The 16,249-nt window shown below is 39.0% G+C and overlaps 2 protein-coding genes across 3 annotated transcripts; one reads left to right on the top strand and one right to left on the bottom strand.

The window, feature by feature from the left end:
• Positions 1-1,324: 1,324 nt before the first annotated feature.
• Positions 1,325-1,915, bottom strand: LOC133800056 (uncharacterized). Its single transcript, XM_062238034.1, has one exon. It carries the CDS (start codon positions 1,913-1,915, stop codon positions 1,325-1,327), a length of 591 nt encoding a protein of 196 aa, XP_062094018.1.
• A 10,832-nt stretch (positions 1,916-12,747) lies between these two features.
• On the top strand, positions 12,748-15,645 carry LOC133801885 (protein LIGHT-DEPENDENT SHORT HYPOCOTYLS 10-like). Of its 2 annotated transcripts, none has more exons than XM_062240096.1 (2): positions 12,748-13,525; positions 15,223-15,645. In XM_062240096.1, exon 1 carries the CDS (start codon positions 12,907-12,909, stop codon positions 13,474-13,476), a length of 570 nt encoding a protein of 189 aa, XP_062096080.1. In that variant the 5' UTR covers positions 12,748-12,906; the 3' UTR covers positions 13,477-13,525; positions 15,223-15,645. The 2 variants fall into 2 exon arrangements, with proteins under 2 accessions (XP_062096080.1, XP_062096082.1); XM_062240098.1 differs by having other exon boundaries at positions 15,226-15,645.
• The last annotated feature ends 604 nt before the right edge of the window (positions 15,646-16,249 follow it).

Genomic DNA, 16,249 nt, shown 5'->3' on the forward strand with positions numbered 1-16,249 from the left:
AGGAAGGAGTTTGGGGTGATTTGGAGTGAGTTGGGTTCGGGAAAAACGCGAAAGAAAACCCAGAATTCTGGGCTCGCGAAGGCGCGCCGCGACGCTATTCTAGCGCGCCGCGGCGCAAGGCTGCTTTTGGGCCAAATTGGGCCTCTGACTTGCTGGGCGCCGCGGCGCACCAGGGCTGCACCGCGGCTCAAGGCAAATTTCAGGACATGAATTTTTGCAATTTTAGGCCTTTGCTCCGGGGGTTCGGGGGATGTCTTCGGTGTATTGTTTTAGGATTTTGGGGGTTCCGAGAGTGTGGGTTTGGTTCTGGGGAGGTAGCCTTGGATTGATTAGTGACAAAGGATGGTTTATTTGTGTTGTGATTAGGACTTTGGAGAGGCTCGGGGTAGAGGACTGTGCTCGCGGCTTCGTGGCATCGGAAACCAGTGAATTCAAAGGTAAGAAAACTGCACCCGGATGTATGATTGTAATGGGACTAAGTGCTCCCGAGAGTTACATCATGTCAATGTTGGTATTACGCCAAGGGACATGTAAAAGCGGTCTAAGAGTACCGTACATGATTTTAGCGCACGGGGCGCGAATTAGCCACTGGGAGCCAGAAACAACAGGATAACAGAGGGAGCAGCCTGTGAGCGCTAGCCCTGGTTATCGTTTGTGAATTGTGTGTTATGTACTAAAATGCCTAGTATGTGAAATACTTGATTATACCGACTGGTGATATATCTGAGTTTATGTGATATAATATGAGTAATTGACTTGTCTGTTAGTTGTTCATGCTCTGTTGTTGTTGTGTTTTCTTGCTGGGCCTTGGCTCACGGGTGCTACGTGGTGCAGGTAAAGGCAAGGGAAAGTTGGACCAAGCCTGAGGTGGAGAGCTCCGAGGTGATATGTGCATAGCCAGCTGTTCGATCACCATGGTCGAGGAGTGAGTCAGGACAGGGATTACCTAACTGCTCGTTTTGCCTTAGTATGGCTGGTTAATGTATTTAAACCTTGTAACTTTTGTAAATGGCCTTTAAACTGATATTTTTGGGATCCCGTGTAAATAAACAATGTTTAGCAATGAAAATGTAACTTTTGAGACCAAAGCGTTTTTAGCCTTAGCTCCTTTACAGTTTTAGTATCACGATTTTATTTAAATGACTTGACTAGCAAGTCTGACACTTAATAAACACAGTGTATCGGTCCTGGCTATCCAGTGCGTTACACGAGCAGTACTGCTCAGATGTAATAAGTAAAATTAGCTGCCCATGCAGCAATAAAAGGAAATTGTCTTTACAAAAGGCCCATGGGCCGCAAAAATTGTGAAAGATAAAAATATAAGTTATTTCGGAGCAGGATCATTCTTGTCAGCTGGAGGATCATCTTTGGCACCAGCAGCAGGGGTCTGGGCCTTGGCCCTCTTTTCCGCCTCAAACCGAGCAGTGCATTCCGCCATTAGTGACTGTTGCAAGTTCTCAGCTAAGTAGTCGATTTTGGCCCCCTGGTTATGTTTCCAGAAATCATAAAAGCTTAGGAAGGTGGCTTCCTTATACTTCTCCATATTTCTGGCACCATCCTCCTCAAGCTCTTGAATGCGCTCCTCAAGTTCCTTGACCCGCTTCCTGAGCCTCGTTACCTCATCTCTGCTGGCGGTCAGATCAAGATTCAACTGCTTACAATCTCGGGTATTGAGGACATCACTCTCCCTCCATTTTTTCCGCTCCTCGTTGGCTTTTTCTCGGGCATCTTCACTCTCCTGAAGCTCTTGAGTAAGAGTGGATTGGTCCTCGCATAACTGCTCGTTTAGCTTAGACAACTCCTTGTTCTCCACAAGCAGCTTGCTGTTTTCCTCGAGCAGCTTGGCTTTCTCATCCTCAAGCACTTGCTTAGCTTGGGCAAGCCTGGAGTCAAAGTTCTTCTCTCGAGAGACCATTGCCCCAGCTCGGCGCCAGCTAGTAGTCAAGGATAAAAACCCCTGAAGGAAAAATGGGTTAAGTAAGGAAGTTTAGCGTAAAGGACAAAGCAACAGGAGACAACTTACACTGGCTATCTCGTTCAACCCTCTGTTGATGATGTCGTGGATATCCATTGTCGCAGTGTCATTGATGGCGACCTGGGAACGCTTATGCTTGGAGAGCCGATATATCCTCTCCCTGGCCATGCCAACTACGTGGCTGGGCAGGGAGCCTTCGGACAAATGATCCATGGCCTCTTTGTCTACGGCCTTCGAGGAGGACCGAGGATCAGCAGGAGAGGGAGTTTGCTGCTTGGGAGCAGGCGGATGTGTTAAGTTCTCTTTGGAGGGAGCATCTGTGGAAGCATTTTCTGTTCGGGCTTTCTTCGCTGGGGTCTTGCTACTTTCCCCTCGGACCCTTTTACCATTCTTCGGGACAGAAGCTTCGGCAGCAGCTTGATAGTGTGCAAAGAAGTCCCCTGAATTCATGCCTGCGCAAAGGATAACATTCAAACAATAAGTTTAAAGGATCGCAAAGAAACAAAAGTTAGAATGTAAGAGTTGCAAAAGTAAAGTACCCGAGCTATGCCTACTAGTCGTAACACTATCTACAGAACTACCTAGTTCCTAGAAGAAATCTGAATTTAAAGAAGGAGCGTTCCTAAAGTTGCCGTCCCCGTCAAATAGATGGACGGGAATGGGCAAGTTATTTAAAAACGAGAATTGTGTACCGTGTACATCCGACGAGTCGTCAGACTGTTCGGCAGGCTCAGTAGCCTTTTGTTTCCCCTTGCCCTTGGGGACCGACGGTTCTGCTGCTCGATGGGTAGCAGCAGGCTCCCTGATAGTAACCCCAGTTGGCCTCCTCCTAGGAGGTGACTGAGGCTGTAAAGCCCCAAATTCTCCGATGCATTTAACGGTGTGAAAAGTAGGCCGGGAGGGCCATACTTGCTTAATTGTATTATTAATTGATTAAATGCATGTATATGTTGATTATATTATGATATGATGTGAAATGCATGCATGTGAGTCCATACTTCTTTATACAGGGGTGTGATGGTAATTTGGCCCGTTGAGGGTAAATTGATTATTTGTTCACATGTCGGTGATATAATTTGAGACCACATTATGATGTGGGTTTGTTCGAGCTGTTCGACATGAGACGATCGTAGATTATTAATTAGCGGCTTAGTCACAACAGGTTTAAGTGTCGGGACTTGGTTTGAGTCTCGAGGTGATTTTGATGGTAAGAGCGTTACCGGGAGATAAAGGGTAACGGGATGTGAATTATTGGTGTTTGAGATTATTGAGAATAACGGGAATTGGAGAGCGTTAATTATGATTAACGAGTTAGGAGGAAAGTACCAAAAATACCCTTGGGAGTCTTTAGAAACCATTAATTGACCTAGGGGTAAAATGGTCATTTCACCCCTAGGATAGATATAACCTTATTTAGCTGAAAAAAAAAAGGTGATGGAAAAACAGAGTATGTTTTAGAGTTCTCCCATACCTCCTTTCTCTCACTGTTCTTTGTGGTTTTTGAGCCAACTTTGAGGATTCTAGCTTGGGAAGCAAGCCTTGGGAGTTTGGGAGTGTGTTCCATTAGTGAAGACCATCATAAGCCGAGCTTTGGGTAAGTTTCTAACCATAGTTTCTCTGGTTTGCTCTGTTTTGGTTTTTGTTTTGCAGCGGAAATGTTTAGGGTGAATTCATGGTTTTTGTTGGGAGTTTTGGCTAGGGTTCCCATGCTTGTGATGTTTGGGATGTGTTGGGATGGTTTTTGGGTTCATTTGGCATCAAGAATAGGCCTTGGAAGCTTGGTAATCGAGTTAGAATCGAAGGAGATGGAGAAGGTCGGTTTAGGGGTGTTCAGGGCTGGAGGTAGCACTACAGCGCCCACCCTAGGGCGCTATAGCGCTCCTCAGGAGGGTTTCTGGCACTTGGGCGGTTCTGAGTTTAGCGCTGTAGCGCTAGGGGTTGAGCGCTGTAGCGCTACCCTGTTCCATCCAAACCCTGTTTTGAGTGTTTTTAAGGGTTTTTGACTTGGGGTTTCAATCCTTAAGGCCCGGGATCGATTCTACTCACCGTGTGGGCATGTTTCGAGGTCCCGAGGGTGGTGCTTAGGTTAAGACCCTATTATTGTGGATTCTCATTAATGGAGGTTGTAAATTGTTGTGATTAGGTAACCGCTAAGGAACTAGAAGATCGATCGTTCTCAGGGGTCGTCTTTATCATACTTCTCGCTCGAACTTGAGGTAAGAAAACTGCACCCCGAATGTGACATGCAGGGATATTCGTGAGGCATGTGATTGTGAGAATATGGACATGGATTTAATATAGAATGCTTACCATATATTGCTCATTTGTGCATGGCACTGACTTATTAGTCAGGTTTGGCAAGGGTGCTAGTATCACTGTGAAGCTGTGACTTATTAGTCAGGTTCGGCAGTGGTATTGGGCATTGATCACGATGAACTGACTTATTAGTCAGGACGGTCTTGGCGTGTGTCACCCAGGCCAGTAAGATTGGATCTAATCGATTATTAGCATTGAATGACTCAAAGAGCATTAATGCCAGACCGACCCCGAGGGTCGATGAATGAAATAAGCGCTTGGAGGCTAGTGGCTTACTCAGCAGCCACTCTCCCACTTGAATTAGTGACATGCATGGCAGTCACTCAGTGCGATTTACCAGAACCCGTTGAAGGCTAGTGGCTTACCCATCAGCCACTCTTCCATCTGAATTAGTGACTCGCTTGTCAATCACTCAGTGTGGTTTATCAGGACCTCATGTGGTGTTCACTCATTTGTTTGAAAGCTTTATGCTCAGTGTGATTATAATGATAATCATTTGATAATGTTTATATAAAGTGTTATGTTTTCTTGCTGGGCCTTGGCTCATGGGTGCTATGTGGTGCAGGTAAAGGGAAAGAAAAGCTCACCTAGCCTTGAGTGGAGAGCTGATGTGGTGGTGTGTACATATGCAGCCGCTTGACCACCACGGTCAAGGTGTTCTCAGAGGAACTAGGGGGTTTACCCTATTTTTGCCGCTTAGGTCGGCGGGATTGTCACTTTACAACAGTAGTGACCTTTTTGTACTGGGAACAGCTTGTAAACGTTTTGTTTAGCTCTGCAGAGCAGTTGTAATAAAATCTCCATTTCCTTTTTATTGGTTTTATACCTTAACCTGTTAATTACACTTAGAGCACGTTTTTGACCAAAGGACTCAGGCAAAGAGTCAAACTTCCGGTCCACCGTTCACCGTAACGGTTCTAGGGTAGCCAGGGCGTCACAACTTGGTATCAGAGCCTTGACCCAGCCGGAAGTATGGACGACGGGGACGTTGGGCCCGTAAGGGGGGGTGATTGTGACAGTCAGAATCTTGTGATCTGTAAGGGGAAATACCAGGTAAGCTGTGCAATCCCACACCGCCTGGGGAAGGTCAAGTGTGATGATTCTAAGACTGTGTAGGTATGGGACTACACAGTTGAAGAGGGCTTAAATGGATTGATGGGTACTACCTATATCAGGAAGGTGCATCTTCTTTTCGGTAGCCCATCACTTGAGAACTCCATAGTTAAGCGTGCTTGGCCTGGAGTAATCTAGGGATGGGTGACCTCCTGGGAAGTTTTCCCAGGAAGTGTGCGAGTGAGGACAAAGCACACTGGAAAGACTTGTCTTGGTTTGTAGGGCCAGTCATCATTCCAGAAAGCAGCCATAGTGATGTGGGGCGTCACAGAGGCTGCTGCTCGGGACCCTGCTCGCGTCCCCCAGCATGAATACCACTTGCCGCAGGTTCACTGGTCATAGGTGGAGAGCCCTTAAGGCCAGCCAACCTAAGGTTAGCCTCAGTGATCAAACATTTTACACTCTTAGCAGAATTGGACATACTCGCTAAGAGTGCTGCCCTCGACTCCATTCCTGGAGTGGGGGTCGGGCGCAACCATGGACTTGGAATATAGTGGAACAGTAGAATGTTACGACAAGAAAAAGTTAAAGGGCAGGAACTACTGGTTTAAGGCTCATTAATTTCCTTACCTCCTCGGGTGAACGCCAGGTTGTCCGCAGCAATATCAGGTGTGAGGAAGTACTCCAAGTGATACTTCCCTGCATTAGAGATATGGGTGGTCTCGGACAGGAAGGTGTGTCCGGTCTCTTGATGGCAAAAATGAAAAAACCCCGTACCGTCTTGGTTAGGGTTGGATTTGAGGTCAAATAAATAATTGACCTCGTGAGGGGAGAGGGCTGGCCATTTCTGGATTTTGTAAAGGATGTAAAGCGTAGTCAGCATCCTGTATCCGTTTGGGGTAATCTGGAAAGGGGCCACCCCAAAGTAATTAACCACCCCTTGAAAAAATGAATACAAAGGCAGGGTGGCACCTGCCTCAAGGTGGTATCTCGACCAGGCGCTATAAGCCCCACCTGGAAGGTTGGCTCGCTGGTCGACAGTAGGTCTGACTAGGGTCACCCCCGTCAGATTGTACTTGGTTAAATAATTGGAGACCATTCGAATGGTCACCGTGCTCGGAGCTACTATGTGCCACTCGACAGCCGTCTGGTTGGCGTGGCGAGGTCGGGCACGTGCCTGAACTTCGGTCTCAGGAGGAAATTCTCCTCGACCACTGGTTGAGGGAATGTCAGCAGGAGGCTGACTTTGAGGAGGGTCGCGTCTTTTTCTGGCCTTGGTTTTTGTTCTGGCCATTTTTTGGGCAGGAGCTGGTGGAGGATTTGGGTTAGGGCGTGAAAACGGGATTTCTGGAATCAATGTGGATGGATTCTCTTCGCCTTCGAGCAGCTGGGCTAGGAGTTCGTCTTCGATAGGTCTCTCTCCCCACCAAGGGTCTTGCATATGAACTGCAAACAGACAATGGAGGAGATCAGACACAATCCGTGAAGTAGTGTGGGGAAGGTGGGATAACGTTGCTCGTGCCTAAGTAGCCAGCAGCATCCTAATCCTACGCTGACTTCAACGTGGATAAATCGAATCAGAAAAGGAAAGAAAAACATTTTCTAAAAAGAACCCTTTTTCAACTCCTAAAGGGCGGTAAATTTTTTCATTTTTTCTTTCGTCTAGCCTAAAGGGTGAAACTTTCAACAGCCTAACAACCTAAATCAAAAACTCCACCTATCAAAGTCCTAAACAGACCCATACTAGGTATAAAGACGCACTTCTACAGAATATCAAGTGGTTCCAATCAAAAACCCTAAAAACCCTATTCAAGAACGCAGCACATCAGAGTAGAAAAATAGCATGCATGGCGTAGTACAGATAAAAAAGGAACAGAGTTCTTACCTGGGCGAGAAGATGATTCGGAGGAAGGTAAGAACTTGAATCAGAAGACCTGCAACACAACGTCGGACTAGTTTTCAGAGCTCTGAACACTGGTGCGGGTTCTTGAAGACTTTAGCAAAGTTGATGAATAAAAAATTTTCTTGAAGGAGAAGGAAGATCTACTTATAAAAAGCAAAGGGACAGCCAAAAGGCGGTAATCATCGTTTCTCATTTTCAAGACGTGGGGAAGTGGACAAGTCGTCAAAATTACCTTTTTGGAAACTGAAAAGGCTTGATTAGACATAATTATGTCACGGTTTACAAGAACGCACGGGGGTTCTGACAGACGTCGTGGGGATATGAGCAGTTATTCCCTTAAGTTTCTTCGTTACTGGTCGCAACAAACAAACTTGGGGGGCAAATGTTATCCAAAAAATCAGAAGCGAATGACGTGGCAAGCATTAATTACACATGGCTGACACATGGAAGAATGCGTGTTCGACTATCGACCAGGAAAGCATCCTGTATCAGACGATCAGTTTTTCATACGACCAGACTGGTCGTATGCACTTTTTACGCGGAAAAGATCTTGGGCGGTTATGAGGGAATCCGAGATTCTCTCCCATGATTTCTTGAGTATCCGATTATTTAGGAAATAATATCTGTAACAAATCAATGTAAATCTTCCCTGAGCTTATAAATAGAAGAAGATGACTCAGGGAAGGAGATCGGGCTCTATTTTCTCTTTTCAGACTTCTAAATCGCTTGTGATTAAAAAGGTCATAGAAACCATATTGTATTTGTTCTTCAGAGGCTAGTGAAACTCATTGAACCCGAGTTGTTTGATCACTCCTTTGAATCTCAATCTAATAACAATTTAAGTGGACGTAGGTCATTACTAGATTCTGGGGCCGAACCACTATAAAATATTGTGTTCTTATTCTTTTCGTCATTACGTTCTTTTCAACGCATTCATACACGTCAAGCAAATTGTGACTCCGTGTCAGTTGCCCAAATCTAGGGTCAACAGAGATGATGCAGACACTACCACCTTTACAAATTCTTTCTGATGGAAAAAGAATCTTATAGACAGACGCTACTGATTGATATTGGGGAGCTGTCCTACCTTAACATGACAAGACAAGGAAAAGGAAAATATGTGGATACAAGAGTGACCACTTCAAAGACTCTCAGCACTACTACCATTCTACCCTAAAAGAATTAATGGCAATATATATGGGAATTACAAAATTCAAATTCCATCTGATTGGTCATCATTTCTTGGTAGAAACGGACTTTGCCGCATCAAAATGAATGATTGGTCTAAAAAAAAAAAGATGACAAATGCCAAAATTTTGAGATTGGCAGCCTGGTTCGACAACTACTCTTTTGACATTAAACACATCCAAGGTAAAGACAATACTGTGGCTGATTTCTTATCCAGCTCACCCCTTGTTATAAATCTAGCCTCATGATACTCACCAAAAACTATCCCCATTGTCTCCCAAAAATCATCACATACCTTCCCATTCATATTCATGATGGCTTCTTCCTCTTAAACCAAACACAATCTATCTTTTCCCCAAGATGCAAAATAGATCATTTCAAAGAAGTCCCACAAATCAGCAAAAGAAAGAGCAACTCACAAAGAAATCTTTCTGTAGAATTTTATGATTTCCAAATTCGGACCTTCTATAAAAAATGACTTTGGAATCCATCCAAAGTATCCATTTGCTCAAATCCTACGTCTTCGAGACACTATCTTTATACCAGAACCAGTAGCTCACTTCCTCTGGTATTTGGCCAGTGTTTTTACTATAGCTATCGAGGTACAAACTATGTCCTTGCACACATCAACAAAATCATTCCTGGACCAAGAAATGTTCAAACTGACTTACCAATTCCAAATGGACATTCTATCCTGGTTTGCACCATTGGAAAAATGGAAAAAGGTCCTATTGACTGAATGGAAAAGCGTCCAGAGTGATAGAATGTCCAAACCAGGACATTCGATCCTGGTTTGCACCATTGGTAAAATGGAAAAAGGTCCTATCAGCTGAATTGAAAAATGTCCAGAATGACAGACCTACTTGTATCCACCCACCAAGCCCAAATGTTGTCAGCATAATGAACTGTTATACTGTTTTCTTTCTTAGTCTTAAAGCCAAACTTGATGCAAAACAAAATATAGTTATTAATCTAACATTTGAAGTCTGCAGGTCAAAAGAAGAGCCACTGTGTGGTCTTGGGGGCCAAGAATACATGGACATCCAAAAACGTCTATTGTTTGAGAAAAATCAAACTATACCTTTTGAGTTATGGCCCAAGCCAGAAGAAGATGCTCCTTGGGAAACGCTCCCTTCTGACTATACTTGCAAGATAATAAGGGCCCTTGAGCCTTCTTCATTGTAGAAAATGAAATAAATCAGGCCACCAAAGTCAAAGAAACTTTAGAGAAAAAGTATCTGTCACTATACAAATTGACAGACACTGAAGGGGTAATTTTACGAAAAAGTAATTACTTTGAAGATTCTCAAGATCCACATGCCGACACTCCAGATATGCAAGATCCTTATCTCTTGCAGTAACAGGGAAAGAATGGGATATGACATATACAGACTACGAGACCTGCCCTCCAGCTGGCAGTGATCAGGATGAAGAAGAACCGACAGGATGGAACCCACTCCATGAGGATCCAACATATAATTCTGACTACGAGGCTAGCCATGAAACAATTTTTAAATAAATATTCTGTTGTTTAGCCTTTGCTTTATGCTTTGGTCAGGGATTCTTATCCCTTATCTAGTCCCAACTATGGTTGGTTAGGTATGGTTGGTTAAGTTTGTATGCTTGAGTACATGGCTATATAAGGCCATCCTCTCTCTTTGTGTAAGGCAGAGAATTATGAAGTAATAGAATATTGGTGTTTATTATAAAAAATATTCTTCGTAATCGTTTATTCACAAATTTCTGAAGTAGAGATAGTATGCATTATGAATCGTATCTGAGGGCAACTACTGTTATAAGTTACTAAATTAACCTTCAAGTTAATTGATCTGACAATCTATCCTTTATGATCATAAGTCACACAGTTTGGAGTGTAAGTCGTGCAGATCCATGTGAAAAATGTCTGGGTTTATTAATTCGATAGTTTGTCTAACTAATTTATAGCAGGAACATTCGATAGTCTGTCATGAAGCCCATGAACCCCTTCAGTAGAATTCTTGACAAGAGAATTAAACAAATAAACCACACAAATGAAAAATAACAGAACAAAAAAATACACTGAAGACAAATAAGCGAAACATAAAGCTAAAACTAGTAACCATAGCAAACAACTAGCAAAGGCCCCATTTCCCAACCACAATCCCTTTGTATCTGACCCAACCCAAAACCCCAAGTCGGCTGAACCCATCCCACCACCTAGCACTGACCTCCCTACAAATGACTTAAACCCAAGCCCCATCCCTTGTCCCTGAGATAGACCCACGCCCGAGCCACCCCTCCAATGTGAAGAGATCCAGCACCCCAAAGACAAAACCCTGTCGCTTAGGACCAAAAAACCAGTAAAGAGTGTCCATGGCAGAAGAACCCCTTCGATTTGTTCCCCCACCACTTGTAACTGCTCCTCACCATGTTAGCCTCATCGACATCCAAAAGAGGCCTAAGAACACCAAACAATAGGAAGCGGAAGGGAAAATGCCGACTTTGCCAGAAATGATTCACAATCATCTCGATCAGAGCCACACAAAACTCAGTACTAGGCCAGTAGGCTCCAGCCAATAGGTACTACCACGGGAGACTGACGGCACCTTTTGAAGAAGAAGGGAAAATCCTAGCGAAGAGAAGAAGATTTCTCCTTTTGGTAATTATTTTTTATTGGTTAACTTATAATTATGATGCTCAATTATCATTATTTAATATATATATATGTATTATATTAAACATAGATATAAGAAATTTGAGGGTCAACCATCTCATTAATTATAATAGCATATTTAATATCAGATATTTATGTAAGGATGACCCCCTCAATCTAGTCACACTCAAAAGAAAAGGAAAAATAAAATAAAAAGCAAAGATAACATATGAACAAACAAATAGTACCAAAGCCCACTAGCTTGGTTTTAATTAAATGTGTTGTTAATTAAGTTAATTACTATATATATTTGATGCCACAAATTCCTCAACACAACATACGTATGTAGGTGTGATATACACAATAAAACTTATAATTGAATCACGTTATAAGAATCCTAACTACTATAGAAAGTTATATCAAATCAACTTATATATTAATATGTTAATGGATGCGTCACATATATAAAATGTTAATGAACAGTACACTTGGAATATTATATAGAATTTATATACCAAATTCAATGAATATCTTAAATCAAATCACCAATTTTCTCATATAATCACTCATTAAATTAAACTTAATAATCCATTTTTTTATATAAAAAAAACAAGTACATTAATTTTTGCCGAGAATACATATATAAAATATAAATTAATTTTCACGCATATAAATGTAATTTTTAGTACAAAAGAATATAATATACTAATTCCATGGTAATTTATGTATGTAAATATATTTTGCATATTCAATATTTTTGTCATACGTATATGGACGAAAATTCCAAGTTAGCAGTAGATGCGTACCTGAATAGGGTAGTTAATTAAACACTCATTAAATAGCCAAATATTGCTGACTAATTAAGTTGATTCGGATTATTATTCGTTTAATACTCAATGTCGTAATCTTTTAGTGAAAAAGTAAATGTCAAACATATATATTTTAATATTTTATAATATATATAAATATATAAATATATTCATTAGCTAGCTTTCTAAATTAGGTTTTAAATTAAGTGATATTCCTTTGCTTGATTGGTTTATATAAACATGAAAACTAAAACGTCGGAATAAAAGATCTTCATTGGATTACATCAAGGGATATACTTTAATAAATATATGGGCTCCATTATTTTTATGTTAATTACATAGTAATGAAATGTTAATTAACTAAACCAAGATTATTCAAAGCTAGTTATTAATTAGTGAAAAGTGGTATGTCTTATTCTCTAGCTAGGTCACTCAGTATATATATTAAATAAGCCACGTAATCTAAATTCTAAAACAACCAATTAGTTTAATTAATTAACTAATTGTATTGGCTAGCTAGCTTAACCACATATTCCTTAATATATATTTTTTTGGTTAAACCCAAAAGGAAACGACCTAGATTATTGAACTGTAATAAGGTCATAAAGGGGACTTTAACTCTGAGATATTACTAAGATTATTATGAATAAGCTAATATATAATATATCAATAATGATTGCACTGATGATGGAAGCACAATAATAAAAATATAGAAAAAAGAATAAAGTAATATTAATTAGTACCACTAAAGCAAGAAAATAATATATGAGAGAGAGTGAGAAGAAGAAAATAAAATAAAAAGAAGAGCTATTAATAAAGCACTTCCTTAATAGGTCCCATACCAATAAACCATGTCTCCCCTAATCACTTCTCCAAATTGTTGATGTGATCCTTCCTTTTTTTTTTTCCTTTCTTTATTTTGTTCTCTTCTAATAAATTAAATCTCATTCTACTATCATCTAATCTCTCCCCCCAAAAAATTCTTCAATTCTCCCAATATCATCAATTAAAAAAAAATTGTATTACTATTATGTCAAATGACAAAGGCAAAGACGTGGTAGAAGGATCATCAAGATCTGGTGGCTGCGGCGATCAACCGCCGTCACCACAGCTGAGCCGCTATGAGTCTCAGAAGCGGCGAGATTGGAACACGTTTGGGCAGTACTTGAGGAACCAAAGGCCGCCGGTCGCCCTATCGCAGTGCAACGCCAATCATGTGTTGGAATTTTTAAGGTACTTGGACCAGTTTGGAAAGACTAAGGTTCACATGCAAGGTTGTGTGTTTTTTGGGCAGCCAGAGCCGCCAGGCCCTTGCTCTTGCCCCCTTAGGCAGGCTTGGGGTAGCCTCGACGCGCTGATCGGCCGCCTGCGCGCCGCCTATGAGGAGAATGGAGGCCTCCCTGAGACCAACCCTTTTGCCAGTGGAGCCATAAGAGTTTATCTTCGTGATGTTAGGGATTCTCAAGCCAAGGCGCGTGGGATTCCTTATACCAAGAAGAAGAAGAAGAGACTTAATCCAATCGTTAAACCTAATAATAATAATAACGATCATGATGAACAACATAGCTCCAGCTTTACCATGCATCATCATCACCAGTGATGGTTTTTGATTCAGCTGTGGCTTTTTCTCGAAATTCCCTAAATCAAAGGTAACTCATAATATTATGTCATATTGATTGATTACTCAATAATAATTTATATATGTAGTGTCGATTTGGAAAACCCTAGTAGAAGGGGTCTTCAAAACCCTAAATCGTACGTAGTTATAAAAGTAGTAGTAGTACTAAAAAATAAGGAATATTTAATATTGGTACTACTACGAACTTTTGTTATTATTACCAGAAAATCTTTAACAAACATTTGACACGATTTTATGTTTATAAATGGGTCTCTTAAAAGATGTTTGTTAATACATCAAGCTCTCTCTCTCTCTCTCTCTCCCTCTCTTTCTCTATCTCTCTCTCTCTCTCTCTCTCTCTCTCTCCAACATATGAGAAACTAAGTAATCATAATTGATCTATTTTAAGAAGGATCTTCAAGATGCTGACCTATGCATATATATATATATATATATTCAGGTGACTGTAGTGTTAACTTGACAATCTTGATATCTTTATGTAATTAATTTTCTATTGTAATCAGAAATCAAATGTTGATCCATTTTATTACATTTCAGAGATTTGTCTTGCTCTGATATTTAAGTACTGATTAGGTTTGTTTGTCTCTTTGTTATTAATTAATATCACTTTTAGAAGTGATTACATTGGTCTTTTAATTATTAATTTTTGCTTTCTCTCCTTTATATATATTCTGAATCGCAAATATTTTGGTTTAGCATATCTTCGGCTAATTTGCTTTCTCTCCTTTATATATATTATAATAATTAATATATAAATGTTACTGTGTTGTGTTGTGTACTAATTAGTATACTGGTACAGATTATATTAATTTGCATCAAAAGATTAGATATATCATTCATATTATGGACTATATTTTATTTGGATACATACACTTAACTTTTATTTTTTATTTTTTGAAATTTGCACTTCTTTTATTAGTACATGAGTTATATACTAAATACCAAAATTAATCAGTTGACAGGTTCGAACTTATATGTATCAGTCTCGATCGTATATATATTAATGGCTTTCACATTAATTGTAGATTGATACGATCTATTATTGTTTAGATTGATAAATTTAATCAAGCATAAAAACAAGTAGTGTGTTAATTAAGCTAGATGTTGCAATTAATATATGTAAGCATAATTAGAAGTTTCAAGAACATAAATTATTAGCAGTTCCACTACTGATATAATGGAAACAAATTCACTCTTTAATTGAATTATACTTTTCTATTTATTTTCTGTGGTTGACATATTTTGAAAAAATAATAACTCCTCTTCCTCTCACTCTCTCTATATACAAATATATATTAAAACCTTTATATAATCTAACCTATATAGTAATATTAATAAATATAATTATAATTAGCAGTATTTTGACTTTCAATTAAGAAGATGCAAGTTCAAAATTTAATGAAATATAACTTAATGAAAAATTAATTTTTATTTCAAACAACTTTATAATTTTTTTAATGTAACATCATACGATACTTATATTTTTTTGTAATAGTCAAATAATTATTATTATGTGTGGAGACAAATTTCTTAATAATAACACAAATTAACTTAGAAAACTTATAATGTGAATTTATTCATGTTAATTATTTCAATATATAGAATACTATTGTAATTAGAAGTTCTTATATAATAGGTATATATATATATAATGTGTAGTAATTGGGTTGGGTATAAATGACTGACTATTGACATAAAAATTTGAAGCAGCTGCAGGCTCCTCTCAAGTCCAAATTATAGCAAATTAAGCTGTCGTAAGAGTTTATGGAGCTGCATGTGCATCATCCAATGGAATATGTTGCACACTCTATATATGCTTAATCAAGTATTCTCTTGTTCTTTTTTCCTATATATATATATATATAAATATAGCCCTAATTAAAACATAATATAGTGTTTAATGAGGGAAAATTAAGATAATCAAGTGAATGAGAGGTGAAAACTAACGCTGCGGTAAGTTCTGCGGCCATATTCTATCTATAAATATATATACTTTTCCTCTTGTGATTGTCATTAGTACAATATCGTTTAAAAACTTCTTTTTTTGGGTTAGTTAATAGCTTAATAGACCAACATATCCCAGCTAGTCTGTCTTCAAAGAATATTATTGTGTTTCATGTTGTTCTTTCATATATATATATATATATAAGATATTTATTGATGATATAATCATGATATGATATGATCGATCAATCGTAGTATCAGAACTTTGGGTATTGTTTATATTATTCCTCATCTGAGATACTACTTTACAATATATACAGTTGTCATATGATAACTTCATATATTCGAAATTGATTTTTTTTTATGAAATATAACCAATATGAAAATTAAAAACTCTTATATATATAAATATTTCTATAGTATCACAATTAGATCAATTAGTGAATTAATCTAACTTTGAATTGGTGCTTAATTAGGGATTAGTAGTAGTAGTAGTATTCCCCACTTATTGTAGGATATGCTGTTTGATATTCTCATGTCCCTACATGTATGTTTTCATAATGTAGTATAGTTTAATTTACGTACCATATATATCTATATTTATATAGTTTTATCGTTGGATTCCTTGATCAGTCTCTTTTCATTATAATCAAAATGATAATGTTCTTACCATTTTTTCTCGATTTTCTCATCAATTATTTATTGATGCTTTTTATATCTTTTCAAACATTAATGTACATTTTTTTTCTATTTTTATGTATGTTCATAAATATATATCAAGAGACTGCTA

Source organism: Humulus lupulus, chromosome 9, assembly GCF_963169125.1.
Source record: "Humulus lupulus chromosome 9, drHumLupu1.1, whole genome shotgun sequence".
Lineage (NCBI taxonomy): Eukaryota > Viridiplantae > Streptophyta > Magnoliopsida > Rosales > Cannabaceae > Humulus > Humulus lupulus.

Coding starts and splice junctions, on each gene's coding strand:
- LOC133800056 (XM_062238034.1), bottom strand. CDS start 1,915: ATGGTCTCTCGAGAGAAGAACTTTGACTCCAGGCTTGCCCAAGCTAAG.
- LOC133801885 (XM_062240096.1), top strand. CDS start 12,907: ATGTCAAATGACAAAGGCAAAGACGTGGTAGAAGGATCATCAAGATCT.